Here is a 27,019-nt window from a genome sequence, read left to right on the forward strand (position 1 = left end):
CCCCCCACCCCGAGTGCCTGGCGCCCCAGGGCCGCCCCCCGGGGACCTCGGTCGGTGCGCAGCTGTGGCCCCTTCCAGGGCCTGATCGGCGTGCCCCTGGCGTAAAATTTCGTAAAAAGTCAGTGTTCAAAAATGCAGCGCTTTTTAAAGACAATGAAAATTAACCAATTGCAAAAAAAAAAAAAAAATCCATGAACAAAATATTAAATTCTAAATAGAGACAGGATCCTCGCGGTGCCGAGCCGAGCCGACCCATTTTGCAGTCCGAGGGAAAAGGAAGATCCCCCTACTCGACCCGGGCAAAGGGGGATTCGCGGCGCAGCGGGAGGGGAGCGCGGGTGGTAGGCCTCGGAAGTGGAGGTCCCCTCCCGAGACCCGGTAGGGGAGTGGAGGGGGCCCTGGGGGCCCGGAGGTGAGAGCTCCAGGGAGCCGCTCTGCCAGCAACAAAGGCCGAGCGGAAGGCCGAGTTGGGGGCGGGAAGGCCCCCGCGGGTTCCGCGGCCTTCGCTGCCGGGGTCGTGTTTCCAGGAGGGACCCGGAATGGAAGACTCGACTCCGCTGCTACCGGGGCCGCGAGCGAGTCCTGCAGTACTCACCCCCCCCCCCCCGCCTCGGTGGTTAATTCTCACTAACAAGATTTGGCAAGATGTCGGGCGAATAATTTTTGGCTTCTGTCGTGTCCCCACCGCGGCGCGCACATACCCCCTGCCAAAAGCGGCCTCTGGGAAATTAAATGCCTAAGTAAAACTGGGGGCGGGAAGAAGGCTACAGGACCTGGAAAGAGGGATGGAATCGCCCTCAGAACTTATTAAATCCTTTACGCGTCAGTTTCCCAGGGTCTAGCTTCGCACCCCACTGTAGACCCTAATTGTCATTTCCTGAGAAAACAATTCACATGTATGCCAGATGGGGTGAGGACTTTTCCAAAAGCCCAGAACGTCGGGTTTTCCCCCCAAACCGGGATTCAATGAGGATCTTCAGGAAGCGTGGACGGGAGGGGCACCCCTGCCTTCCTCCGTAGGAACAACATTCCGACAATTAATGCCGCCCTCTGGGTCGTAAAGCAACAAACCCAACACCTCGCTATCACCGGGCTTCGGGGCAGGAGGGCATTTCCCTTTCATCTTGTACGTTGGGGCTTGCCCGCGTTCTTCGGGAAGCTATAAGGCTGATTTAATGGCGGGAGATGAAACTCGATCGCGCTAATGCATAAGCTAACGTCTGAGGAGTCGCGCCGAGAAAACGACCGGCCAGGCGGAACGCACTCCGTAAGCCCGGGCCGTGCCCGCTGGGCAGCGGGGCAACGTGGCCCCCTCCACTCCGGCGCGCCGGAGGAGCCCTGCGAGGCTGCGAAGGGGGAAGCACGGAGGCAAAAAGGAACGAAACCTCCAAACCGAGCCCCGGCCTCCGTGAGGCCGGCTTCCTGGCTGGCCGCTCTCCGCACGCCGAACGCCGCACCGCCGCGGCGGGGTGGACTGGCTGCACGGCGACTAGTGTCGCGCGGGCCGCGCGCCGCGGAGGCCGGGGACTGCCCGCCGAGCGCGACCGCCGCCGCCGCGCTCCATTCACAAAGTCCCGGCGCTGCCGCTCGCCTGCCGGTCGGAGGCCGCCTCCCTCTTCCTCTCGGTCTCGGTTTTATGAATGGGCCTGACGGCGAGCGCCGAGCGCCCTGTTTACTCCGCTCTTTGTGACGTCGCGTTCCCATGACTGGGCGCCAGCGGCCCTCACTCCATTCACGCGCAAGGGAGGGGGCGGAGGGAGCCGGGATGGGGCGGGGAGCCGGCGCGCGGGGAGGGCGCGGGGCCCGGAATGGCAAGAGGCGGGGCCTCGGGAGGTAGTAATGAATCTGCTCCCTCCCGGGGGAGAGCGGAGGAGCATTAATACGTCTATAAGCCGAGGAGGAAACTCTGGCTGGGGCAGTGCGCGGAGCTCCGGCTGCTGGTGGGGAGCGGCGGCCGGGACGGCAGCGCCGGTGGCGGCTACGGCGGGAGCAGCACAACGGACCAGATACAATAGAGGCCACAACAGAAGGGGGCCCGTGCTCCTCGCCCGTAAACACACTCCCCTCCACCGCCACCTCCCCCTCGGCAGCGCGCGCGGTGCTGCCGGGTGCCCGAGGCCGCTCGGACTGCTATGTAACGGCGAGACTGCGGGAGGAAGGGGACCGGGGAGAAGAGGTCCGCCCGCGGGAGGCCGTGGGGGCCAAGTCTGCGGCCACTTCTGCACGCGCTTCCCTTAGCCCCCGCTCGCCCCTTCCTGCAGCCCAGCCGGCCCAGGTGTGCCTCGCCTCCTCGCGTGCCCGGCGACCATGGTGACGGTGGAGGAGCTGCGGGAGATGGACTGCAGCGTGCTCAAAAGGCTGATGAACCGGGAGGAGAACGGCGGCGGCGCGGGCGGCAGCGGCGGCCACGGCACCCTGGGGCTGCTGAGCGGCGGCAAGTGCCTGCTGCTGGACTGCAGACCGTTCCTGGCGCACAGCGCGGGCTACATCCGAGGCTCGGTCAACGTGCGCTGCAACACCATCGTGCGGCGGCGGGCCAAGGGCTCTGTGAGCCTGGAGCAGATCCTGCCCGCCGAGGAGGAGGTGCGCGCCCGCCTGCGCTCCGGTCTCTACTCGGCGGTCATCGTCTACGACGAGCGCAGCCCGCGCGCCGAGAGCCTCCGCGAAGACAGCACCGTGTCGCTGGTAGTGCGGGCGCTGCGCCGCAACGCCGAGCGCACCGACATCTGCCTGCTTAAAGGTAAACTCGGGCGCCGGGGCGCGAGCCGGAGGGGAGATGTAGCGGGGCTCGGCGGCCTGCGCCTTAGTGGGCAGGGGAAGAAGTGCCCGGAGGGCTTCGTGGCCGCGAGGATCCCCGCGCGCTGCTTTGTGCGCGCCGGTGTGCAGGGGTTTGCAAGGTTTCTGTGCGTTTGCGTGCAAGTGCGAGCGCGCCCGCAGTCCTCAGAGACGGTGAGGGTGCGTTTCCTCTGTCACCTGCAAGTCCGTACTCTTCGGAGCTTCTGCGTTTATTTACACTCACTGACCGTCGGGCCTCTTAGGCGAAGCGACTCCACTGCGTTGCCCACCTATAGTCCCGGGGGGTGCTCCCAGTGCCACTGTGCGGGCGGGGACAGGTCAGGCCTGTTGGCTTGGCGTGCCCGGGCCCTGCGCCGAGTCCCGAGAATCCTAGAGGTGGGGAAGAGGGTGAAGGGTGAGCGCCGAAGTGGGAACGGCTCCGTAAACGCAGGAAGGCAGCTCGGGTTGCGCACATTGTGTGGAGCTGTGTCTCGTCCCCTGCTGCCCGACTCCGCGCTCCGCCTGGAAGGTGGCCAACTTCTCCCGCCTCGGGCTAGACCCCAGCTCCGGGAGCAGGGGGGCGGGAGGACCGAGTATCCGGGGAGCGCGCGATGGGACGGCGCCCCTTCAACCCAGGCCGCGGAGACGTCGTACGACCTTTTGTTCAGACCCGCTTCTCGACGCTCTGTTGGCGGCGCGTGCCTGCTTTAAGTGAACCGTGGCGCAGCTCTTCGGGGACGCGAGTTCTTGTCAAATCTGGAAGTCAGAAACCCCCAAAGGACCGCGTGCTAAGTGACCGGAGGGACGGTGCGCCGGGCGCACCTGCCCGGCCTGGAGGAGCCGCGGCCCTTGGCGGTCCCCGCGCGGGGCGGCAGGGGGTGGGGGGCAGGACGGGCTGTGGGTAGGGGCGCCCCTGCCGCGCTGCGCCCCTGCCTCCCACCGCCGCATTCCGCGCATTCTTTCGCCGGCGTCCGGTCCCGGCCTCCGAACCCGCGAGGCGTTTCAGACCCAGGCCTTCAAAGAGCCGCTCCTTTCCCTGCAGGCGCCCTTCGCCTCCTCCCTCCTTTCCTTTTCCCTCCGGACCTGCTCACCCGAGAGGAAGGGAGGTGGTGGCGGGAGGAGGGGCGGAAACCTCTCCCCGCCGCCCTTTCCAAAAAGCACAACAACCTCACTCAGTGCGGGCGAGCGGGGCTCGCCCCTGTCGAACAGCGGGGGGCTTTGTTCTCGCCAGTTGTTTCCTGGCCATTTGACCTGTCAGCTGCTGGGGAAATGCTGCTGTTGACCTTTGGTTGAACTACTAAGGCGATTTTGCTGATTTTTCTCTTTCTGTGAGGGCTGCCTTTTGCACCGCCGAGGGAGCCTAATCCTCCTCTCTTCTCCCCAAAGCGCTTTAAGAGAAAGTGCAGGGAAGGGGTTGCACCGGACGACCGGCGCTGAGCCCGGGACCCGGCGGCCTCGCCTGCCTGGTGGCCGAGCAGTGCCCGGGAGCCCCCGGCGGACGCACGGCCAGCCTCCTCCCGCGCCAGTGTGGGGGGCGAGGCTGTGGAGCACGGCGCCCTCCCCTCCCCACCGCTGGCGTTCGTGGCAACGGGGAGAGAAATTTCTCCCGGGCGATGGGCCCGTCCAGGGGCACGGGCTGGCCGGGGCGTTCTCCGTGCCGCGCTGCGCTGGACTCCCCTCCCGATTTAGAGCCCAAACCTGCGCCTTCCTTCGCGGGCCTCTGAAGCCGGGGCCCTTCTGGAGGTCGTGCAGACCCACGTGGAGTCTGGGTGCGTTTTGTTTTGTTTTTCTTCCTGGAAGAAATCCGGAGGGGATCGCCCTAGAGCAGCAGCTCGGGGACCTCGGCCCCTGGGCTTCCGGGCGCGAGGACACCTAAGCCCCGGGGAGGGAAGGCGTATTTTTAAGGTTTCCTTCTCCGGCTCGTGGCACCTCCCTGGTCCCGCGGGGAGAGCCCGGAACCGGATCCGTCCGGAAGAGCCGCGCCGCCGACTCGCCGCGAGGCTCGAGGCTCATGCTCGGGGTAAGACCGGAGCCTCTGGGTACAATGACAGCCCCCTCGTAGGACAGGAGCCTCGGGGGAAAAGGACCGTCCCCTGGCCGTTAGCGAGGTCCCTGGCCAAAGGAAAAGGAGTCTTCTAGGGTCTGACCTGGTGTGGCAGGGAGGGCGACGCCAGGTTTCTCCAAGTCCACATCCTCGAGCGTCCAGGCTTGGGCAGCAGGTAGAACCAATGCCTCTGCAGGACCAGGCCCGGGGAGTAGCCAGGAAAGGTTTCGCTGTGTCTTCTAAGCAAAAGGAGTCTGCCTTTGGGAGCAGTCGCCTCAAATTCAGAGGGCTGGGTGGGTGGTGGTGGTGGTGGTGAGGGGCTAGGTCTGCAGTGATGGTAGAAGGTCTGCCAGGCTAACAGGGGCATATTCTATGTAACCCAGCTTCTTCTCATACATGTGCTAAGGAGAGGAAGCTTCGACACCGTTCCTCTTCCTCCTCTTGGCCCTCTAATGAAAAGGCATCCCTAGTGAGGCCAGGAACACCCGGAAAGTGTCTTCTCGCACCCGGCTGGGAGAAGAAAGCAAGCCTCCTAAGTTCTGGTGTAGAAAATATGGGTTCGTGGGAGGGCACTCTGGGGGCAGAGAACTAAAGGGAAGCACTGGTGAGCAGGAGAAAAGCCCCTTAGATTATCTTTAGTAAATGCCCTAATGGGTTAGGGGTTGGCTGATATGGTTCCCATCAGAGTTGCTCATTTCAATTTTCATGTAATGGGACTGTGTGTAGGTCTCATTTGGTGAGTGTGGAGTAAAAGTGGTCAGAGGTTAAGCCAGAGGAAGACCCGAGTGTTGGTCTCTGCCAACCGGTGGGGACAGAAACGCAGCAGAATATTTTCAGAAGTTATATTATACACCCCAGCCGAAGGCTCTCTAGTTCTACCAACTAATGGTACTTCAAAATCTGTTTTCTCTTTCTGCCATTTGGAAGGACAGTGGTTGCTCATGGCTGGTAGTTAACTAATAGCACATGCAAGAACTCACAGTTGTTTTTTTTTTTTTTTTAAAGATTTTATTTATTCATTTGAGAGGGAATGAGATAGAGCATGAGAGGGAGGAGGGTCAGAGGGAGAAGCAGACTCCCCGCCGAGCAGGGAGCCTGATGCGGGACCCGATCCCGGGACTCCAGGATCATGACCTGAGCCGAAGGCAGTCGCTTAACCAACTGAGCCACCCAGGCGCCCCAAGAATTCACAGTTTTAAGAGTAAATGTTACTTGGGCGCCTGGGTGGCTCAGTTGGTTAAGCGACTGCTTTCGGCTCAGGTATTGATCCTGGAGTCCCTGGATCGAGTCCCGCATCGGGCTCCCTGCTGGGCAGGGAGCCTGCTTCTCCCTCTGACCCTCCCCCCTCTCATGTGCTCTCTCTCTCTCATTCTCTCTGTCTCAAATAAATAAATAAAATCTTTAAAAAAAAATGAGTAAGACCATCTCCAAAAAAAAAAGAGTAAATGTTACTTAATATCAATAAAATGTTGCCTCGCCTTTACATTTCCTAATAGTATCCAAGTTTTGCTAAGAGCAATCACGTAAATCCCTACATTTTCTGGTCTTTTTGCTGGTAAAAGATTCCCATCCCCCCCCCCCTTTTTTTTCCTTTCTCAGAGCTCTAAGTTTACTTTATTTAAAATCCTGTAAGGCATTTTTAGGGAAAGTTTAGAAATTTCAGCTTTTCAGATTTTATTACAATACACATCTCCTTTGAAGTCCCCATCTCTTTCCTTCGTAAATCCTAGGATTGGGGTTTTAGACCTTGGTCATAACAGAAAGACAAAAAGAGCATTTTCTTACCCTAATAGAAGTCATTCTTTGCCTCTCATACTTCTCAAATAAGTCAGTCTTACGCAGAAGATTTTAGGTATAAAAACACTATTTTACTTTTGTCTAAAATTCATCTCAGCTCATGACTTTTGTCCATTTTTATTTGAGTTCTGGTTTAAAAGTTGTCCTGGCGCTGTTTTGAGAAAGGATGATCAACTAGATAGTCTAGCTTCTTCCTCCAGGTTGGAACTCACATATGCTCTAGTCCTAGGGCCTGACTGTACAGATGGTGACGTGACACTTTCTGTACCTAAGTGAGCTTCTCACGCTGGGACCCCAGGCACTGTTCCCTGTAGGAAACAGCCCCCAAGGTCAGTGATGGAGTGGGGAGTGCTCAGCCAGCAGCCCTGCTAACTCTGGTAACTGTCTTGTCTCTCTCTGTCCCCAGTTGCCCAGCCCATCCTAATCCCCTCCCTTGCCCCAAGGTCAGTGACATCAAACAGCAAACCCCGGGGGGCAGGAGGTTGCACACCTCCTCCACCCAAAGAGAAATGGATGCGCTTTTCTTCTTACAAACATGACACAATGCCCATGACAGCCAAGGCTTGAGAGCATCAGAATTACACTAAATGGTAGGCCTTAAAGATAATCTCTAACTTCCTGAATGAAGTGCAATTCATTAAAGAATGACAACGAATGAAGCAAACTCACTGCTTTTTGCATCATTTGAACTGGATGCTTCCAACGAGCAAAAGTAACTAAAGATGGGGTGTAGGTACAAATTGAAAGTGAAAACCTGATAGTTATTAAGCCCATCACAGCTCCGTTGGGCTTGTCCTCATAGGCTGAGAGGGGAGGTGGGCTACACAGGACTGAGGGAGGGTGGCTTTTTTTTTTTTTTTTTTTTAAGATTTTATTTATTTATTTGAGAGCGAGAGAGAGAGCATGAGCTGGGGAGAGGGGCAGAGGCCGAGGGAGAAGCAGACTAGTTGCTGAGCAGGGAGCCTGGGCCAGGACTCGGTCCCAGGACCCCGGGATCATGACCTAAGCCGAAGGCAGACGCTTCACCGACTCAGCCACCCAGGCGCCCCGAGGGCGGCCTTCTTAAGGAGCCAAGAAATTCCTTTAAAAAATCAGAACATCTGAAACCAGATAGCCAGTTTCCTTACTGGGAGGCAGTTGCCGCCTGACAAAGGCAGTTTGACAGGAAGAAAAGTTCACTCTCCAACGGAAGCCAGCGGAACGGAGCAGATAGCCCAGAAGTTCTGGGAGGGAGGACAACCCGGACCCAGCTCCAGTGTGGGCATTAGGTGTCAGCCACCTGGTGCAGGACACACAGGTCTGTGCCTGGGGTCCCAGCGTGAGAAGCTCACTTAGCTACATTTTCAGTACTGCTCAGGATTTACCGGGGCGCTTACTGAGTTAACGCCCACATCAGGGGAAGTATCCTAGAGTATTTTCTAGAACACTTTTACGCACACCGTCCCAGCTCTGTATGGACGTGTGGCCAGTGGGTCGTCCTTTGCAGTAAGCTGTGACAGTTGTCTTGCTGTGTGAGTGTGAGAAAAAGAGTGTGGAGTTCAGCTATTCCTCAAGAAAGTTGAGCGGGGGTGGGGTGGGGAGACATTATTATATTCCTTTTCTCCCTTCTAACCTCTCAAGTTTCAAAATGAAGATGAGAAAATGAGAACTTTAAGACTAGAAAGTCTATTATTAAGAACACGGGAAAAACGGGTCAAAATAAGTCAAATTATCTGTTGTGGAATTACATTCTGTTGGACACAGAACAGGTGGAAAGTCATTGGTGTATGTGTCATGAAATTGTATTCAGGAGCTCGAAAAGCAGATCTCAGAGACACTTGCTGTCAGTTCATAGTTTGCAAATGAAGTTTGTGATGTTTAGGATCACAGAGTATTGGCACTTAAAGATGATGCAGTCTGAAATCCTGACATCACGACCCTGTAGGGACACAGTCACACCTGAAACCAGAGTTCCGAAAAAATTTATTTTATTTAAATAAAATTCATTCTAGAGGTTTCTATTCTGTTATATCCTGTTAATTAAAACGTGCTGGTCATGACTTCTAAGTGACAACCTGTAGTTTGAAAAGCCCTGGGAAGAAGCAGAGTTTGGTGAAATGTCAGGAGTGTCCTGTTCAGATCCTTTCTGGTTTTGCCAGAACATTCTGTGTCTTCAACGCGGTGAAACCAGCAGGCTGTGCCTCCCCCAAGAGAAGGACCACCAGGAAGGCAGAGATGGGCACACAGCAGGGTGGGCTCCTGATTGCCAGACTAGCAGGTGGCTTTGAGGCCAGTGGGCTGAACGCTGGCCCTGCCCTTACTTGGGGGTGGCCCTGCGCCTCAGTTTCCTCTTCTGTAACATCGGGGCCAGTCACCTCAAGGGCTGTTGGTTGGACCCATGTTTGGGAAGAGCCTGGCACACAGTGGGCATTTCCCCTTCATAACAGTGGCTATCATTTTTACTAACATGGCGCTGATGGCCGTAGAGGATGGATGCTCTTGTGGGGTGTGGGCGTGGGTGGTTTCCTAACTTGCAGGCTTCTGCCCCTACCACCCTGCCTGCATACTCTTGGCCCACCGTCATTGCCAGTTCTACTCGTCCGACACGTCCTGGCCCAGTGCAGCTCATCTGCCTGCAAGAAGGACCTCCTTTGGTGCTGCTCCTTGTAATGGATCCTCTGAAGCTAGTGACAGCTCAGGAGGGAAAAACCCTCTCATTGCTGGCCCTGGCCTGGGATGCTTCAGTCCCTTGGGCTAATCTGCTTCCTCACTTGGTTCCTTTCTGCGTGTTCTTTAAAGATCTGCCAGAGGGAACTGACTTCAGTCATAATGTTTCTGTTCCATTCTAATGCTGTTTCCTCCCACCCTCTCTGCCCTGTTAGGAGAGGTCTGGGGGCTTTAGGGGGGGCATGACAAATGGCCCCCCTCAAGCCTGGTCTGGCCCTGGGTCACCTCTGTCCTGCCCAGTTGGCCGCCTGCCCCCTGCCCACCACGGCCCCCGGAGCCCTCTGTGCTTGCTGCTCTGCTCTCTGCCTGTGGGGTTGGCTGAGGATCCACCCTGAGGCAGCGAATGTCCCCGAGGGGGAAAGGTCCTGGAGCTCAGGGCAATGCCTGCCCTTCTACTGTCCCACGACCAGATCTCAGGACCGTGAGTGGAAAAAAATCAGTAAAGCCCGGGAGGAGAAGGCTGTTCAAAGCCTAGGAAGTTGCCAGTAATGCTGGGTCCCCTTGTAGGTGCCACAAGAGGAAGCCTTCATTATATGTCTCTCCGGGGCCAGGTGCAGAGCATTGGCTCTTCCAAGCGGGGCCTCGAAGGACGCCGCCGGGCCTCGACGGTTCATCGCATTTTACAGATGAGGGAGAGGCTCAGAGAGGGTCCATGACAGCCCTAGGCCGCACAGCTGATGATTTTCCTGGGTAGGAGTCTGAAGGCGCGACCGTCTGGTTCCCTGCCGCGTGCCTTCTCAGCTATGGGAAGAACACGGTGTCAATCACTCTGAGGCCCCTCCCACTTCCGCTGCTGGGGGGGGCGCTCCTCCTCTGTGACCTTGCCGCCTGGCCCTGGCCCCCCCAGGACTCCCCCCCTAGCCCCTACCCCCCACCCCCAGCCCCTGGCCGGTGGGCACTGCTAGTCTGCCTGTCTCGGTGATGCACTTATGGAGGGCACCGCCCAGGCCTTACATTTCTGTGAAAAAAAAAAAAAAAAAAAAGATGTATATGAATAGCTCCAATTTTGGAATATAAACACAGAGATGAGTTAACTTAAAAATCTTCAAATCCTATAGTTGGTGTTCACCAACGGTTTGTTGACTGATCCGTTTCCCTTTCCCCCATCCAAGGGGGAACAGTGAGGGAAGTTGCCCCGAGTCCTGTCTTAGGGGCCGCGGCTAAAGACATTGGCTGGCTCTTCCCCCATCCTCTCTTCACTGCATTTGGGACAGCCATGTTTGTAGCCTCATCGGGAAAAAGGGGTGCTAATGGGCAGCAGGGGTGCCCCTGTGCCGAGATGACTACGCGAAGGCCACCAACGCGCCTGGAACTGCCAGTCCTGGCCCCTCAAGCGGGTTTTTCCTTCCGGGGAGGCTGGTGGTTGTGACTCAGCAGGAACAAGGCCGGTGAGCAGGGAGATAGCCAGTTCTATCCCAAGGGAGGCAATGGAGGGGAACACAAAGGGGGGGGGGGCTCAGAGGAAAAACCGTATACTGTGTTTCTGTAAGCCTCCTGATGCGGCGAAGAATCATTTCCCTTCCTCTGCAAAGCAGTATTTTCTAGGGGCAGGGGAGTGGCATTCGGGCAAGTCATTGACTCACTGGCGCATGTCTGCATGTTGGAAGGTTCCCACGAATGGTCCCAGGGCACATTGGCCCCACACCGCTTACACACAGACACTTAGCTGTGCCAGCCACCGACGTGACCGTTGGGTGAACGGGTCCGTTAGAGTGGTTGTTCGGCAACCTGCAGCCTCTCCTGAATTAATTTATGATCCTATTTATGTGGGTCCTACAGAAACTGCAAAATAAAAATACAGGCATGGCCACACGTGGATAGTAGATGCTGAGTTACTCGCCAAGCCAAGTCCCGGCGCTTCCGAGTGAATCAGATACTGGCCAGGCGTCTCTGTCCTCCTGGTTGTCCCCCTGCCCCTCTGCCTACATCTCTGCCCACCCCCAGCCAGCCGGCACCTTTCTGCTCAGCACTAACACTGTTCCAGAGAAGTTGGCCCTTTATCTCTTTTTACTTAAAAGACCTCCCTTCCCCGGAAGACGATCCCACAGATAACCATTCCAGAGCCTAGCAACTCTCAGGGCAGGAAATCCTGCCTTGCCCCAAACCTGTATGTAGCAAGAGGGATTTGTATTTAAGCCCGTTTCCTCTTATTTTGGCCCCTTGTTGATGGAACAGCTGTTCGGGAGGCCGGGCGATTGGCATCTGTTCTGTTGCTGAGATCCAGAAGGGCTGGTGCCAGGGTAATTTTTTTTTTCCTTCTCTCCCACATTCGAGAACCTCTCCAAAGGAAGGGCTGGAGTTGGGGGATGACGGACATCTTGGTAGGTCCCAGGGCCCGGCACCAGGCTGCCTCCCTACTTGTGGGAACCCCCAGTGGCCATCCTGTCTTCCATGCTTTATCATCACCCTCAGGAGCTGATGGGGAAGGTCTCTTCGGCATACCCCCTGCACGTCCTCCTTTCTGTATCTGCATCCCGAACCTGTCTCGTTCCTAAAACTTTCCTTCCAGCCTTCAGGATGAAGTCCCTGCCAAATGAGGCGCGCTCCACAGCCATTATCTCTGGGCCCACAGCGCCACCCGGTGGCCAGTGTAGATCCAGCCAGCCCCAGCTTCGCAGCCATTCTCCTCAGTCTAGGGGTAGGACTCAAGTACTTTCTGGTTTCCTGCTGGCTTAGTGACCCTATTAACCTGACCATATTTCTCTTTTACAGGTGGCTATGAGAGGTTTTCCTCCGAGTACCCAGAATTCTGTTCCAAAACCAAGGCCCTGGCAGCCCTCCCACCGGCTGTGCCCCTCAGCGCTGCCGAATCCTTGGACGTGAACTGCAGCTCCTGTGGAACCCCACTGCACGACCAGGTAGACTCGGGGCCCAGAGCCCGGGAGGAAGCGGCAACGTGGGGGCAAGGGGGCTTATTTTCAGGTTTCTGCTTTTCAGGGGTTTGGGACAGAGTCCCTCAGTTTGGGGAGAATGTAGTGAACCCTGAGTATTGGGGTGGGGTGTTGGGGAGGGTCCATTTGATCCTTGGGATTCTTCCCCCTTCCCTCTTTTTTTTTTTTTTTAAGATTTTATTTATTTATTTGAGAGAGAGAGAATGAGAGAGAGAGCACATGAGAGGGGGGAGGGTCAGAGGGAGAAGCAGGCTCCCCGCCGAGCAGGGAGCCCGATGCGGGACTCGATCCCGGGACTCCAGGATCATGACCTGAGCCGAAGGCAGTCGCTCAACCAACTGAGCCACCCAGGCGCCCTCCCCCTTCCCTCTTATTAGCCTCACTCGGAAAAATACAAAGACGTACCTTTCCGACTTAGCCTCTGAAGTTACGTGCGGGCAGGCGAGGATTGCTGAAATCAGAAGTGTGTGACAGGCCACGTAGAAAGCTGAGAGAGCACCCCTCTTTGAAGGCGCGGCCCAGGGACCTGAGGCCACCCCCTCCGTGCACAACCCAGTGTAAATGCCAAGTGGACATAAATGGTCGGCCAGCCCTCCGCTAAGAAAACCAGCTTAAGCTGCTATATTCCTTACGAGGCGACTCTCGCTCTTTCATTAGATGGGGTGAATTTATGGGGTCCAGCAACTCTGCTCCCAGATCCCAGATCATTTTGAATTGATGTGACTCAGAAAATGTCACGAATTAAGCCGACGTTACCTCATATTGCCAAGGCGCCTCCTCTAGCCTGTGAGGCTGACATAACACCCGTTTTTAGTTGCCACCTGACCACATGCCAGCTAGGTGTAGATGAATGTCGCAGATGGTGTGGCAAGGCCAGCATGGCGTCTGCCTCTTCACGCTCAGGGCGGAGGCGGGCTGCTTGAATCGGCGGGGGGGCCCACCAGGCTTTACCGGCCCCGCTTCTCTGCTCACAGCAGAACCGAGTGGAAAGGCCAGAGAAGCCCCCTGGGCCTGTCATTCGCTGGGAGCCCCAGCAGGTGCAGGGGAAAGCTGGGAGGGCTGTGTCCCCAGGCGTTCTCCCCAGGGCTTGTGAAAGCCCACCTCGGGCAGGTTCCCTCTCCCCGTCCGGAGCATCCCAGCCCTTTTCCTGGGTGCCTTACACTCACCATGTCCGGGGGCCTTTGCTTTCCCTTTCTGGCGCAGGGGGGTCCCGTGGAGATCCTTCCCTTCCTCTACCTCGGCAGTGCGTACCACGCTGCCCGGAGAGACATGCTGGATGCCCTGGGGATCTCGGCCCTGCTGAATGTCTCCTCTGACTGCCCGAACCACTTTGAAGGACATTATCAGTACAAGTGCATCCCGGTGGAAGACAACCACAAGGCGGACATCAGCTCCTGGTTCATGGAGGCCATCGAGTACATCGGTAGGTTGGCGCTGCGGTGGACGCCGGCCAGGGCGGGAGGACGGCAGGGAACCCCGAGTCCTCGCCCGCTGGAGGAGGGGCTTGGGGCGCACTGCGTCCAGGGTGTACGCCTCTAAGGGAGGCTGGCCGCCTGGATGTCGTGTTGCAGGGGGGATAGGGAGATCGGCTCCCGCTCCCGAGCCGTCAGCCTACCCAGCCAATACCGTTTTCCTTGCCCGGCTCCAGACGTCCAGATGATAGGGCTTTGGGGATGGGGAGGAAGACAAATCAAGGGAGAAGTGGGGTCACTGTTTTTGTTTCTGCAAATGGAAATCCTTGGAGGTATGTTGGGATTTAACCGGCTTGAACCCGGGTTTTTCGCAAGCTCAGTGCATTTGCTCGGTGAAGTCTCAAAAATAGCCCGGAAGGGGTGGAACGCTAGAGTCCCTTGCGGTGGGCTTCTCCCCGCCCCCTCCTCACTAGGAATGGGAGTGCCCCTCCTCCAACACCCCTCAGGCGCCCTCCCGCCGCCCCCATTGTCCACACCTGCCGCCGGGCCACCCCCGGGGGGCGGGGGCGCGCAGGGCACTAACCGCGGCGCGCTCTCTGCCCCAGATGCGGTGAAGGACCGCCGCGGCCGGGTGCTGGTTCACTGCCAGGCGGGCATCTCGCGCTCGGCCACCATCTGCCTGGCCTACCTGATGATGAAGAAGCGCGTGAGGCTGGAGGAGGCCTTTGAGTTCGTCAAGCAGCGGCGGAGCATCATCTCGCCCAACTTCAGCTTCATGGGGCAGCTGCTGCAGTTCGAGTCGCAGGTGCTGGCCACGTCCTGCGCCGTGGAGGCCGCCAGCCCCTCCGGGCCCCTGCGGGAGCGGGGCAAGGCCACCCCCACCCCCACGTCGCAGTTTGTCTTCAGCTTCCCGGTGTCGGTGGGCGTGCACGCGGCCCCCAGCAGCCTTCCGTACCTGCACAGCCCCATCACCACCTCCCCGAGCTGCTAGGGCCGCGGGGAGCCCTGACCCGAGCCCGAGCCCGGCCGCCGGCTCCCCGCGGGGCTCTGCGGGGCTCTGCGGGGCTCGCGGGGTGCGCAGCGCCCGCAGGGACTGACCGCGCCAGGGCCCGGCGACCAGGCACTCCCCCCACCCGCCCCCCAAATCCCCTCCTCCGGGGCCAGCTAGGATGGCAATAAGGACTTCGAAAACACCTTTCAAGCAGACAAACAAAACACTCCAACCTAGAGCAATAACGGCTGCCTCCGCGGGCAGGGAAGACCTCGGTTTGGTTTGTGTGTCCGTGTTACTTTTCAGATAGGAATTTCTTACCTCATTTTTTTAAGCAGTAAGGCTTGAAGTTATGAAACCCACAGATCCTGGCAAATGTGCCCACCCAGTTTTATTAAGGGGTGCGGGGGTGGGGTGCGGGGGTGAGAAAGGGACAAAAAGAAAAAACAAGTTTGCCAGAAGTGCCTGGTTCTGTGTGCTTCCTTCTTCTTTGTTCTTGGAACAGGTTTTGGTTTTGTTTTTTTAAGAAATCTTACAGGACCTGGTTTTCCTTTCGAAATCACCAACAGGTGGATAATGATGCTTAATAATAAATAAAAGTATTTATTAAGAATTTCCTCAGAGGATGTAAGTGCAAGGAGCCTAGTGACGGTGAATTTAGGATATATTTCCGTCGATGCCCCGCCTCGGAGCCTGATGGCTCGCCAACGTCAAGGCGGTTAGGAACTGGACCGTGTGTCCCAGGTCTGGAGCAGGTAGCCTGAGGGTCCGTGGGCACTGGTTGTCACTGAGAAGCAGGCAGCGTGGGGTGGCAGGAGGAAGAAGGGAAGGCCTGCTTTCTGATTCCTTTTGAAGCTGGTTCCTGGGTACAGGGAACACGAAAGCGGCTCTAGGTCTCCATGATAGAGCCTTTTCTCAGGTACAGGGAACACGAAAGCGGCTCTAGGTCTCCATGATAGAGCCTTTTCTCAGGATCAGTAATTCAGTTTGGCGGTGGGAGCCTTTTCTCACAGCCCTTCCGGAAGACTTGTTTATCATCTGTGATAAATGCCCTGTCGTAAAAGGTGCTCCTGGGAAATGGGGTGCAACTAAGATTGTCCTACAGTGAATCGTGGAGCGAGGCCCTTGGGGCAAGCAGCTAACTAGAGATGGACCTGACGTGCATCCTCTGGTGATTGGAAGCACCACCTTTTTTCTCTTCTGCATAAATCGGCGTTTTTCGTGTTACCAGGTTTGCTTAGAGGGAAGTACAGCAAGTTCTTGCCTTCTTAAAACTCCTGGGTTAGGTGAATATTTTTAAAGGCCCTTATTTGAGTAAGAGGGGAGTGAACACCGTGTTTCAGGTCTAGAATGGAAGAGGGTGTAAGGAGCTGGCTAGACCCTTTGCTTGGGAGCCGGCTGTTGGGCTTCTATCCTGGGCACCGTGGGCACGCAGGCGCCGTTGTGGAATTCTCTCTTGGGATAATGCCCTTTTAAGGGGCCTTTCCAAAGGGAGCTAAGGCTTCCGGAGGGAGACGGATGTTTTCTGCGGGTTGGGCTTGGGGGGGAGGGAAGAGGGAAGCTACATGTTACTTCATCTGTAGTAGAGTGGAACAGTGTTACAGAGTGTCAGAAGTATTTGCAAACTTGTCTTAGACGAGATGAGAGCATGTTTGTTTTTTGGGTTTTTTGGGTTTTTTTGGGTTTTTTTAGCCCCTTGTGAGTCTAGATCTAAATGAACATTCTTGCTCATCCCTGAATAACTTCAAGCCTCAATGTCAGAATAGCGTTGGAATGCTCTTTCTCATCCTGGCATCCCAGACAGGACCAGGTTCATTACGTTTCCTTCCACAAACATGAACCTGTGTTGGCATCACTCATCCTGCCTTTGTCAAGCCCTGTCTTTGGGTGAGGCCAGAGTTCCCGCTTCCTGTTTTTAGAAAAGCCAGAGGCTCCCTCCGTCCCCGGGAGCTGCTTGGCTGAATAGGTAGGGGTGAGGTGAGGGGTTGGGGTTCCTGGACAATGGACCTATTTAGAGATGGCACAGTTGGCCGTTCCTACTTTTTCCTTGATTCCTGGAAGTTGCTCTGTGTTTTGTGATTAGTGAGGTCCAGTGAGCTCTGCAGCTACGAGAGCTATGGGTTGCAAGAGCGGATAGACCTGGTGAGCGGGCGAGCCTGCGGCAGGGGGAGGGCAGGCAACCTGGAACCGACTCACTTTCTATAGAACAAGTGTACATTTGCCAAAACCTGTGTGTCGTGCTTTCCCAGACTGGATTCCAACCACACGGACAGTCGGAGCTCAGGACCAGCCCCAGACATGTCTTTCCCCCGCTTTCCAATTCAAGTCTTCTGTCACCGTGTCAAACTGCTATTTATAAAGCCATTTTCTTTGTACTTGATAACAGCCTGAGTCTCAGAACTCTCAGAGATAAAATAGGAAATTGGCTAGATCGGACAAGGGGATTTTTTTTTTTTTTCTGGTCATAATTCTGTCATCAGGAAGTCTCTTTGATGACTCGAAGTAACTGTAATGAAGACACCACCACAGGGTCAGCCCAAATGGCCAGGTGGATTTCAGTTGGCATCTCTCCCATGAAGTGATTTCTGGTGATGCAAAATTTCGGAAATGGCCAGAAAACATTGCCACTTTCACTGATCCTATCAACGGTGCTGTTGGCTACCTTGGATCTTCTCTAGAGACCAAGGGATGAGGTCAGCTCCCTCCTGGAATCTTGTGTGACCCAAGGATGTCTGTGGAGCACTAAGGGTAATAGACTTGACTTGCCCATGGAGAAGTATTAGACTGAAGCGTCTGTGAATGGTGCCTGGGCGCTCGAAGCTTTGGTCATTGCCTCCTGACGCCGTTTTGCTCAGGTGCTCATTCCAGCTGGATTCCAGAGTTTTCAACAAGGTTGGGAAGCCATGAGAGAAATTTAAAAAATCTGTGGGAAAGTGGGCAGAAAGGCGGTAGGTGGTTGATTCGGTTGGGACCTGGCCGCCGCGTCCGTAGTATTAAAGCAGGGGTACACCTTGGCTGTCCATTGGCATCAACTGGGGAGTTTTGAAAACCTTGCTACCAGGCTGTCCCAGAGCAATGAAACCAGGATCTCCGGAGCTGGAACCCCGGCGTCCGTATGTTTCAAATCTCCCCAGGTGCTTTCCGAGTGCGGCCAAGGTGGGGAAAACCACCTTGCTTTCCCGAGAGCAAGGTGCCGCTGGAGGTGGGTCTTAACGACACAGAACTAGCTGGTCTCTCAGAAACCACAGCCAGGGGTTTGTCACTGGCTTGGCAGGTTCCTGCTGCCAGTCCCAGCCTGGCGGAGGGACAAGATGGTTTCTCTCAGGAGCTCAAGGAGCATGCGACCTCCTGAATGGGGCACCTTTCATGCCCCCTGAAGGGCAGCTGATCTGCGGAGCATTGTTAGGGACCTGAATACAGTGTCTGGATGTTGAGGTTTTTCCTTGAATGTCCCTTGTCTAGCAAGGAAAAGAATGGGGAGTTTCACCTCTTGAGATACCGCTGTCCCCCAGGAGCACCCTGCCCGTCCTTAGAGCTTATGAGTCATATGAGGAAGAGGCTTCTTCAAGACAGAGCAATGCAATACTTGTAACTTTTGTAAATAGCCCCATCTTTCAGAGTGATGTCATTTCTACATTTGATATGCTTGTATTTCGGTAGGATGTATATAGTTTAGGGGATTTTTTTTTGTTTGGTTTCGTTTTTTAGAAGAGTTGACGTGTCTTTTTATTTATTGCTTGAAAAAGATCATTTGAAGAAAAATAAATACATTTTCAACCATGTCTGGCCTGGTTTATCCTTTCCTTGAAAACCGCACTGCTGTGATGACTCGGAAGGGAACGAAAGAAGGTCTGGGGCGTTTGATAATCCTGTGCACTTCGTGACTGCGACGTTAAGATGGTAGACTGGTGGGCCCATTTTTGCACCCTGAACTCCACCCAAGGACAGTGATAGGAGCAGGCTGACCTGCATCTCTAAGAACCTGGTTTCTCCAGGAAGAGCCTCCCATGGGAAGAAAGAATTGAACAATAAGAGATGGAGAGCGTCCTCCATCTGATCTACTTTGGGCCAAGCACAGGATGGCGTGACAAGGATGGCTCCTTGGTGGGAGAAGTCAATCAAACAGCCTAAGCAGGAAGTGATTAGGGCTATAGTAGGAGAATATATAAGGCGTTACCCACACTGGGACACCCCGCCCTATTGATAACAAAGGGGCCCTGCCTGGCTCACACAGAATCTTAGGAAATTTTACTGGCTTCATATTCCATCAGGATCATGAAAATTAGCAATATTTTTCAAGGCCAGATTGAAAAAATAATGGATGTAAGTCAGTGGTCCCCCAGTGCTGATCTGTGGATTGCTTGTATCAAATTCCATTGGTACGAATTTCCCAAATTGTAAATCGAAAACATATTAGTAAACATGCATTCCCACTGCATCACTGTTACTTAACCTGGGAACACTAGCCAATGTGATTAGCACTTGAAAAAAATGAGGTATAGGATTTGGAAAGTTGGGAAGCCAAATTGTTTGCAGATGATACGTGTCAGAAAAAGAGAAGAGAACCAACTAAAAGACCATCAGAAACAAGAGAATTCAGTAAGTACTTGATTGTAACATTAATACAAAAAAATCAATAGCCTTCTTAGGTAAATATATCAATTAAAAATAAAACAGAAGTAGTAGATCCCATTTACAATATAATTTACAAATGAAAAGTCTACAATAAACTTTACCAGAGATAGGCAAGACCCATATGATGGACATGGTAAAGCGCTACCAAGGGACATAGAACACGTAAAGTGGTTCCTGGGTGGCTCGGTTGGTTGTCTGCGTTCGGCTCAGGTCATGATCCTAGGACCCTGAGATGGAGCCCTGCATCAGGCTTCCTGCTCAGCTGGGGGTCTGCTTCTCCCTCTGCCCCCCACTTGTGCTTGCTCTCTCTAGTGCTCTTTCTATCTCTCAAGTAAATAAATAAATAAAATCTTAAAAAAAAAGAACATGTAAAAAAAAGCAAAGGATATACTATGCTCTCAGATAAACAGACTTAATACTGAAAAGCTATTATTTCTCCATAAATTAATCTCCATTTCATGTGATCTCAAAACACCCAACAGGATTTGTGAGGAACATGGCAAAATCATCCTGATTTCACCTGGAGAAGTACTTATGCAGAAATAGGCAGGAAAACTGATCAAGAGATGGGAGAGACTCCCCAGGTGGGGGGATGGGATTTACATCATTTTGTACTGTGGGAGATTATTTTAAAAATAGAGCTTGTTGGGCCCACTTAAAACTTAGAGAGTCAGAGACCTTACAGACCCGCAGGTGATTTCTGATTTAAAACTAGTTCAGGAATGCCTGATACAGCTCTGTCTTCTTCCATCCCCCTTCCATTCAACTTCCAGACCGTAACTTTCAATTATTGTCACGATTACTATGACAATTTACCCAAGAACTTCGTTGTGTAAATCAATACCCACTTTATTTTGCTCAAGAATTTGTAGATTAGAAACTTGGGAAAGGCTCTGCTGAGCAGTTCTCCCTTGGCGTCTCTCAGGTGGTCACAGTCCGTGACGGCTCATGCTGCTGTCGTCTGAAGGTGGGTAGGCTGGGCATCCAAAATGGCGTGCTCACATGATGGGCAGTGGATGGCTTTCAGCTGAGAGCTCGGCTGTGACGTCACCTGGGGCGCCAACACACACCCTTGCCTTAGAGCAGTCCGATTTCTCACAAGACAGATCAGAGCTCCAGCGTGAGGCTTCCAGCCAACACCCCTTTTTGTGATCTGGTTTCAGAAGTCACAGAATGTCACTTCCTCTCTACTATATTGGCTGAAGCAGTGTCAAGCTTCTCAGACTCAAGAAAACCTGAAAATGCACTTGTCACTCGAGAGACATTTGTCATCGACGATCTCCTCCCAGGACTGAAAGAGCTTTCAATCACAATGCACACTATCGATGGCCCCATCTGATCCGGAAAACATCACAAGATACACCTATTCTTTGATAAAGAAATGCCAGAAAGTAGAAAGCTGTAAAAGCACCATCCAAGGAGGGAACAGAGGTGGGAGGGCTCGAGGTAACCGCCGATTTCAGGACCCCCACCTCCGCATGAGATTTCACCTTTTTGCATCGGTGTCCCCCCAAGCTGTCTTTCCTGCTACAAAGTGAGTGGCACAGAGACCAGCCGAGTGCCTGATACGGAGGACAGTTGGCTAAAGAGCGTGTGTGTTGGATTCTCCACCAGCAGAATACAGAGCTACTGAAATTGTCTGTCAGACAGCCGAGGCAGGCCGACCTGGGTAGCTCCGGGGTCTCTGGGTAAGACAGACACGTTCCCATGAGCCCCTGCTTAAACTCCTTCCCCTGCTTCTCTTGAGCACATATCACGCCATGAGGGTGGGGAGGTTTGGACTGGATTCTCATCCAAGGATATTATGAGTAACATCCATCAAACGGGCACGTATCTGCTACCTCCCAACAACGGGCTCTTAGACAAGACCCGAGTGGGACAACCCAGCTTAGACCAACAACTTACTCCACGAACGTAAAAGAGCTAAGTTGAAAGAGACAGCCCCACACTAACTTACCTTCCTAGTTGCTGGTAGAGAAGGCAAGGGAAGGACTTTGTGGCAGGAGAAAGAACAAGAAGAACATGTTCATCTCGAGGCATAGGAACTCACCCAGTGGGGGAGAAAAAATGTAGTCCAATGGATGTCCTGAGCTCTGACCAGCTGAATGGGGTGTCCTCTACCTGGGAGAGGTTTGTTAGTGAGAGGGTAGATGGGCAGGTGGAGGCATAGAAAGGGGTTAGAAACAGGTGAAAAGGATCCGTTGCTCCAACATGCGTGTTTGGAGGAGAGGTCTTTATAGAAAAGTCTTGTTACCCTTGAGGTTGGGGATTTCATAACTGTCTGTTCCCTAGAGGTTTTGTCCAGCCTCTGGATCCATGTGTCTCAGTGGTGTGCGCGCGAAGGGTATTAGCAAATCCATCGCAGTCCCAAGAACCTCACGGCTGCCAGCATAGACAGAATAGGGAGTCTTCTGGAAACAGTGCTCGGATCTCTCATGAAAGCAGGGAATCAAGTCCTATCAGAGCAGTAACCCAGGGACTTGGCTCCTTCATGGTGTCGTAGGGAGGTTCAGTGGGAAGCTACTGAACTTGGCCTTGAGGCTCCAGGTGTCTCCCATCAGAGTTCCAAGCTGGCTTTGTGTCGCCACTTTGGTGGTGGTTGTACAACTCTTAAATTTAGCAAACCTACTAAAGATCCCTGAATTGCACACTTAAAATGGGTAAACTTTATGGCATGTAAATGATATCCCAATAAAGCTGTTCCATGATAATATATGGAAATGTGCTCACTGCCCCAAATTTCAAAGAACACAAATACTTAAGAGTAAAAATGGAAAGCTTCTCCTCCATATCCCTGCCCTACATCCCACTTCTTTAACTTTCGGTAACCAAAATGAGCAGTTCGGTGTCATTACTTTGAGACTTGTATTTATGCGTTGTATAAATGTATGTGTTTGACAGGATAATACTGTTAGGCAGAACTTTTTCTCTTGTTCCTTGTTACTCCTGCCCTGCCCTCAATTTGATCAGCTGGACATTTACTCTTGTCGCCCCAGGTAAAGGATGGCACTGGGCCAGAACACAGAAATTAAGAAATCACATTCTTGTCTTCTGAGTTGCAAAGGCGTAAAGCAATAGATGAGAGGGTACGTGTCTTTGCTCAGTCAGACCCTCCTGCCCTAGGGGATGCTGGTGTAGACGTGTTAATCCACACACAGCCTGCTTTTTCACCTAACTAACAGCACACTCTGGAGATGTCCTCTGTATATACTGTTCTCCTTCACCCTTTTTGTTTGTTTGTTTAAGAGAGGGTGGAGTGGGGGAGGGGCAGAGGGAGAGAAAGAATCTCAAGCGGACTCCTCGCTGAGCACAGAGCCTGATCTCAAGACCCTGAGATCATGACCTGAGCTGCAATCAAGAGTCAGACGCTTAACCGACTGAGTCACCCAGGTGCCCCTCTCCTTCACCCTTTTTAATGGCTGCATAATATTTTATAATACAGTATCGACAAATTATTTTTAAATAATATCACTTATTTCTTCTTTAGCTCAAGAATGGTATGGGAGAGTGTTTTTAAACTTCCAAGAGGCTAGGTTTTTGTTTTTTAACTATTCTATGTGATGGTTATAGTTTTATTGCACTGTGGTCAGAGAATGTGGTATGTCTGATGGAAATGTATGTGGTGTTTATATTTGTATAATTTCTCCCCCCACACACTGCTTTTTTACCCAAATACTTTGTCATAAACCTTCCTGGGTGAATCTGATAGGTAAGTTGCATTAATTTACTATTTTAATTTGTGTTTCTTTTCTTATGAGATAGAACACTTTTATGTATTCAAGAACCATTTGTATTTTTTTCTATGAGCCGTGTGTTCATAACTGATTGTATCTTACAGATTTTCAGGAACTCTGTTCTGTATGGAAGAGATTAGCCCCTTGTCCGTAGTATGAATTGCAAACATTTCCCGTTTGTCTTTTGTCTTTGCTTATAATAGTGTTTTTTTTTTTTTTTTCTTCAAACAAATACCTATTTTGAGTCCCTGCTTTCAGCTCTCTTGGGTATATACTATCCTGCCTGACTTTATTTTTTTTTAATTAATTTTTTTTATTCTGCCTTAAAGACTATTTAGACAGAGAACAAAGCCTCTCACCCTGTGGCCGGGTCCCCACCACCGAGAAGGACCATCATTTGTATTTTACTGTAATACACTGGGGGGGGGGCGGTGCCTGGGTGGCTCAGTCGGTTAAGCGTCTGCCTTCGGCTCAGGTCATGATCTCAGGGTCCTGGGATCGAGTCCCACATCGGGCTCTCTGCTCTGCGGAGAGCCTGTTTCTCCCTCTCACCCTGCTCTTCTTTCTCTCTCTCTCTCTCAAATAAATAAATAAAATCTTAAAAAAAAAAAAAAAAGTAATACACTGGTAAGCCCATGGGAGAAGAGCTCCTCTGGCTCACTGTTCCCTTTTCCTCATAATTCTCCTGGGTCTCAACTTTGGAACACCGGTCTATAAAATCCAGCTCCGAGTCCAAAGTGGAGGAAACAAAGAATTTTCTGCTTTTCCCCTTGGTTCTCCCCAGTTTCAAACTAATTGAAAATACCAGGATTCTTTAATATATGTTTACACTAATCACCTCCTTGAAGTCAGAGGAATTAGGTCAAAATTAACTGTTTTTATTTAATATTCCTTTCTTCTTGTGTGTCTCTAGGTTTCCTATCTCTTTTTTTTGAAAATTTAAATTATTTTATTATAAAAATTTATATAAACCATAAACACAACAGCTAAAAATAAAACCTAAACAGAATTAAACCAGTACACAGAACATCTCAAACAAAAAAGTAGTAACAAGAACCTGATCAGCTTCTTTGAAATTCTTCATCTTTTAGATATCTGATGACTTCCTAGACTTAAAACAGTGATTTCCATTACACCTAGGCTGTGAAATATTAAATATTATTTCTAAAAGACAAATAAGATTCTGAAACTCAAGGATTAACAGATATTTGCCAAGTGATAACCAAAACCTGTGTGAATTTAACAAAATTATAAATCCAAAGTACAAAATCTACCTGAAATCATCTAGCCAAATACCAGATTACTTAAATGAGACTCAGCTTCTGAGATGGTATAAAGAGAAAATTAAAAACTTACTTACATACAAAGTTGTGTACACAAAGGGGTTTTTGTCAATATACGTTTAAAAACAAACCAAACCAGCCACCATTCCTGAAAACTCTTCTTACACTGTGCTGGAATTTGAAAAGACTTCTAATAACCTCAAGGTTACATAGAAAAATAAGTTTTTTCTTGTTGAAATTACAAATAATTTTTCTTTTGAACCTATTGCACTTGTTCTCTATAGAGAACAGTTCTCCAACATTAATGCTTTTCCCCCCCTCATTACAAAAGGAAAGAATTCTATCTGGGGGACAGTACTGAACCGTAAAGAATCCATTCTTTTTAAATGAGAAAGTCTATCTATCCATCTACTATCTATCATCTATCTATCTATCTATCTATCTATCTATCTATCTATCTATCCTTTGCCAGAACACATTTCTATCCTCATCTCTCTTTAAAAATAGACTAAACTTCTAACAGTTTTAGATTTATAGCAAAACTGGAAGGTACAGAGATTTGCCATATACACCCTGTCCCCACACGTGTGGCCTCCCCCATTGTCAGCATCCCCCACCAGAGTGGCACATTTGTTAGCGGGTGAAGCTGCATTGACACAAACCTAACCACCCAAAGTCCATAGTTTACATCGGGTTCACTCTTGGGTGCTGTTCATTCCATGGGTTTGGACAACTGTATAATGACATGTGTCCACCATCACAATATCCTAGAGTATTTTCATCGCTCTAAAAATCTAATGTGCTCCACCTATCTATCCCTCTCTTCCCACCTAGCCCCTGGCATTCGCGATCTTTCCACTGTCTCCATAGTTTTGCCTTTCCCAGAATGTCATATAGTTGGAATCACACAGTGTGTAGTCTTTTCAGATTGGTTTCTTTCACTTAGTAATCGGCATTCAAGTTTCCTCCATGTCTTTTCATGGCTTGGTCGCACATGTCTTTTTAGAGCTGAATAATATCCCATTGTCTGGATGTGTCGCAGCTTACCTGTTGACCTGCTGACGGACATCTTGGTTGCTTTTGAGTTTGTGCAGTTACGAGTAAAGCTGTTATAAACATCTGTGTGCAGGTTTTTGTGTGGACACAGTTTTCAACTCCTTTGGGTAAATACCAAGGAGTACAATTGCTGGATTGTACAGTTATGAGCACATAAGTAACTTGCCAAACTCTTTGAAAGCGGCTGTCCTGTTTTGCACTCCCCCCCAGCAACGAAGGAGAGTTCCTATTGCTCCGCATCCGCACCAGCATTTGGGATTTTGGCCATTCTAACAGGTGTGTAACGCTTTCTCATTGTTATTTTAGTTTGCATTCACCTCATCACCACAGATGTTCTGTGAACATCTTTTCATATGCTTGCTTGTTTCTCTTCTCCGGTGAGGTGTCTGTTCAGACCTTTGGCCTATGTTTTACTCGGCTTGCTCGATTTCTTAATACTGGGCTTTTTGTTTGTTGTTGTTGTTGTTTTTTTTTTAAAAGATTTTATTTATTTGACAGAGAGAGACACCGCGAGAGAGGGAACACAAGCAGGGGGAGTGCGGGAGGGAGAAGCAGGCTCCCCGCTGAGCACGGAGCCCAATGTGGGGCTTGATCCCAGGACCCCAGGACCATGATCTGAGCCAAAGGCAGACTCCTAATGACTGAGCCACCCAGGTGCCCCTTAATACTGGGTTTTTAAGAACTCTGTATATTTTGGATAGCAGTACTTTATCAGATATGTCTTTTCTCCCAGACTGTGGCTTGTCTTCTCATCTTTCCACAGTGTCTTTCACAGAAATTTTTTGATTTTAATGAAGTTTAGCCTATCAGTTTTCTTTCTTTTGTGGATCATGCCTTTGGTGTTGAATTTTAAAAAGTCACTGTGAAAGACTCTGCCAAAAACTGTTAGAATAAATGAATTCAGTAAAGTCACGGGATACAAAATTAGAATACAGAAAGCGGCTGCATTTCTATACCCGAATAAAGAACTATCAGAAAGAGGTATTTAAAAGACAATCTATAATTTCTGTTTTCTAACACCGGCAATAACCACAGGGAAAACCCGAGTCTAACGGCATTTAGAATCTGATCTTCCCACGAGACATTGATGATATAAAACCATGTAGAAGAGTCACTGCTCTGGGGTTTTCATGCCCGTTTAAACATGGAAACTTGAAAACTTCAGATGCAGTCAGGTTTGGTGCCTAGCAATAGGTGCCAAAGTCTATATTGGAAAGAATTCTGGGACATAAATTATTTAAATTGTTTCACCTCTTTGAGTCTGTTTCTTTATCTGTAAAATGGGGATTAAAATTCCTACTTTGTGGGATGTTGGGATTATTAATGACAATGAGTACCTGGTTCATCATCATGTTTCAGGAATTCTCCGCCTCTAGGGCCCGCAGTTCTTGATCCCGCTGCTTCGAAGAATGAAGAGGTAGACCAGATGAAGAGTGGTGGGCAGCAAAGCAAAGTTTATTGAGCAAGAGTATAAAGCTCCCAGAGAGGGAGGGTGCCCGAGAGGGTTGCCCCCAGAGTTTCTAAGTTTAGGGGTTTTTATGAGCTCTTTTGCGGAACTTTCTTAAGCAATCAGGGTGTGCTGAGTCGTGTCAAACTGGGCTTTGGTCACATATCTGTCTACCTATTAGGTTAATGTCCACGTGTGGATGGTCTTTTCTGCTGATATTGGGGGGCTTATGTCTTAACCACTCCTTG

General features: G+C 51.7%; 1 protein-coding gene across 2 annotated transcripts; it reads left to right on the forward strand.

Moving 5' to 3' along the window:
* The first annotated feature begins 1,807 nt into the window (after positions 1-1,807).
* Positions 1,808-22,491, forward strand: DUSP4 (dual specificity phosphatase 4). Of its 2 annotated transcripts, none has more exons than XM_064585598.1 (4): positions 1,808-2,740; positions 12,035-12,180; positions 13,417-13,636; positions 20,415-22,491. In XM_064585598.1, exons 1-4 carry the CDS (start codon positions 2,308-2,310, stop codon positions 20,588-20,590), a joined length of 975 nt encoding a protein of 324 aa, XP_064441668.1. In that variant the 5' UTR covers positions 1,808-2,307; the 3' UTR covers positions 20,591-22,491. The 2 variants fall into 2 exon arrangements, with proteins under 2 accessions (XP_064441668.1, XP_045735725.1); XM_045879769.3 differs by lacking the exon at positions 20,415-22,491 and adding an exon at positions 14,231-18,398 and having other exon boundaries at positions 1,823-2,740.
* The last annotated feature ends 4,528 nt before the right edge of the window (positions 22,492-27,019 follow it).

The sequence above is a fragment of the Mirounga angustirostris genome, unplaced genomic scaffold (assembly GCF_029215605.1).
Source record: "Mirounga angustirostris isolate CCGP_5_RB_7025 unplaced genomic scaffold, mMirAng1.0.hap1 SCAF_2, whole genome shotgun sequence".
NCBI lineage: Eukaryota > Metazoa > Chordata > Mammalia > Carnivora > Phocidae > Mirounga > Mirounga angustirostris.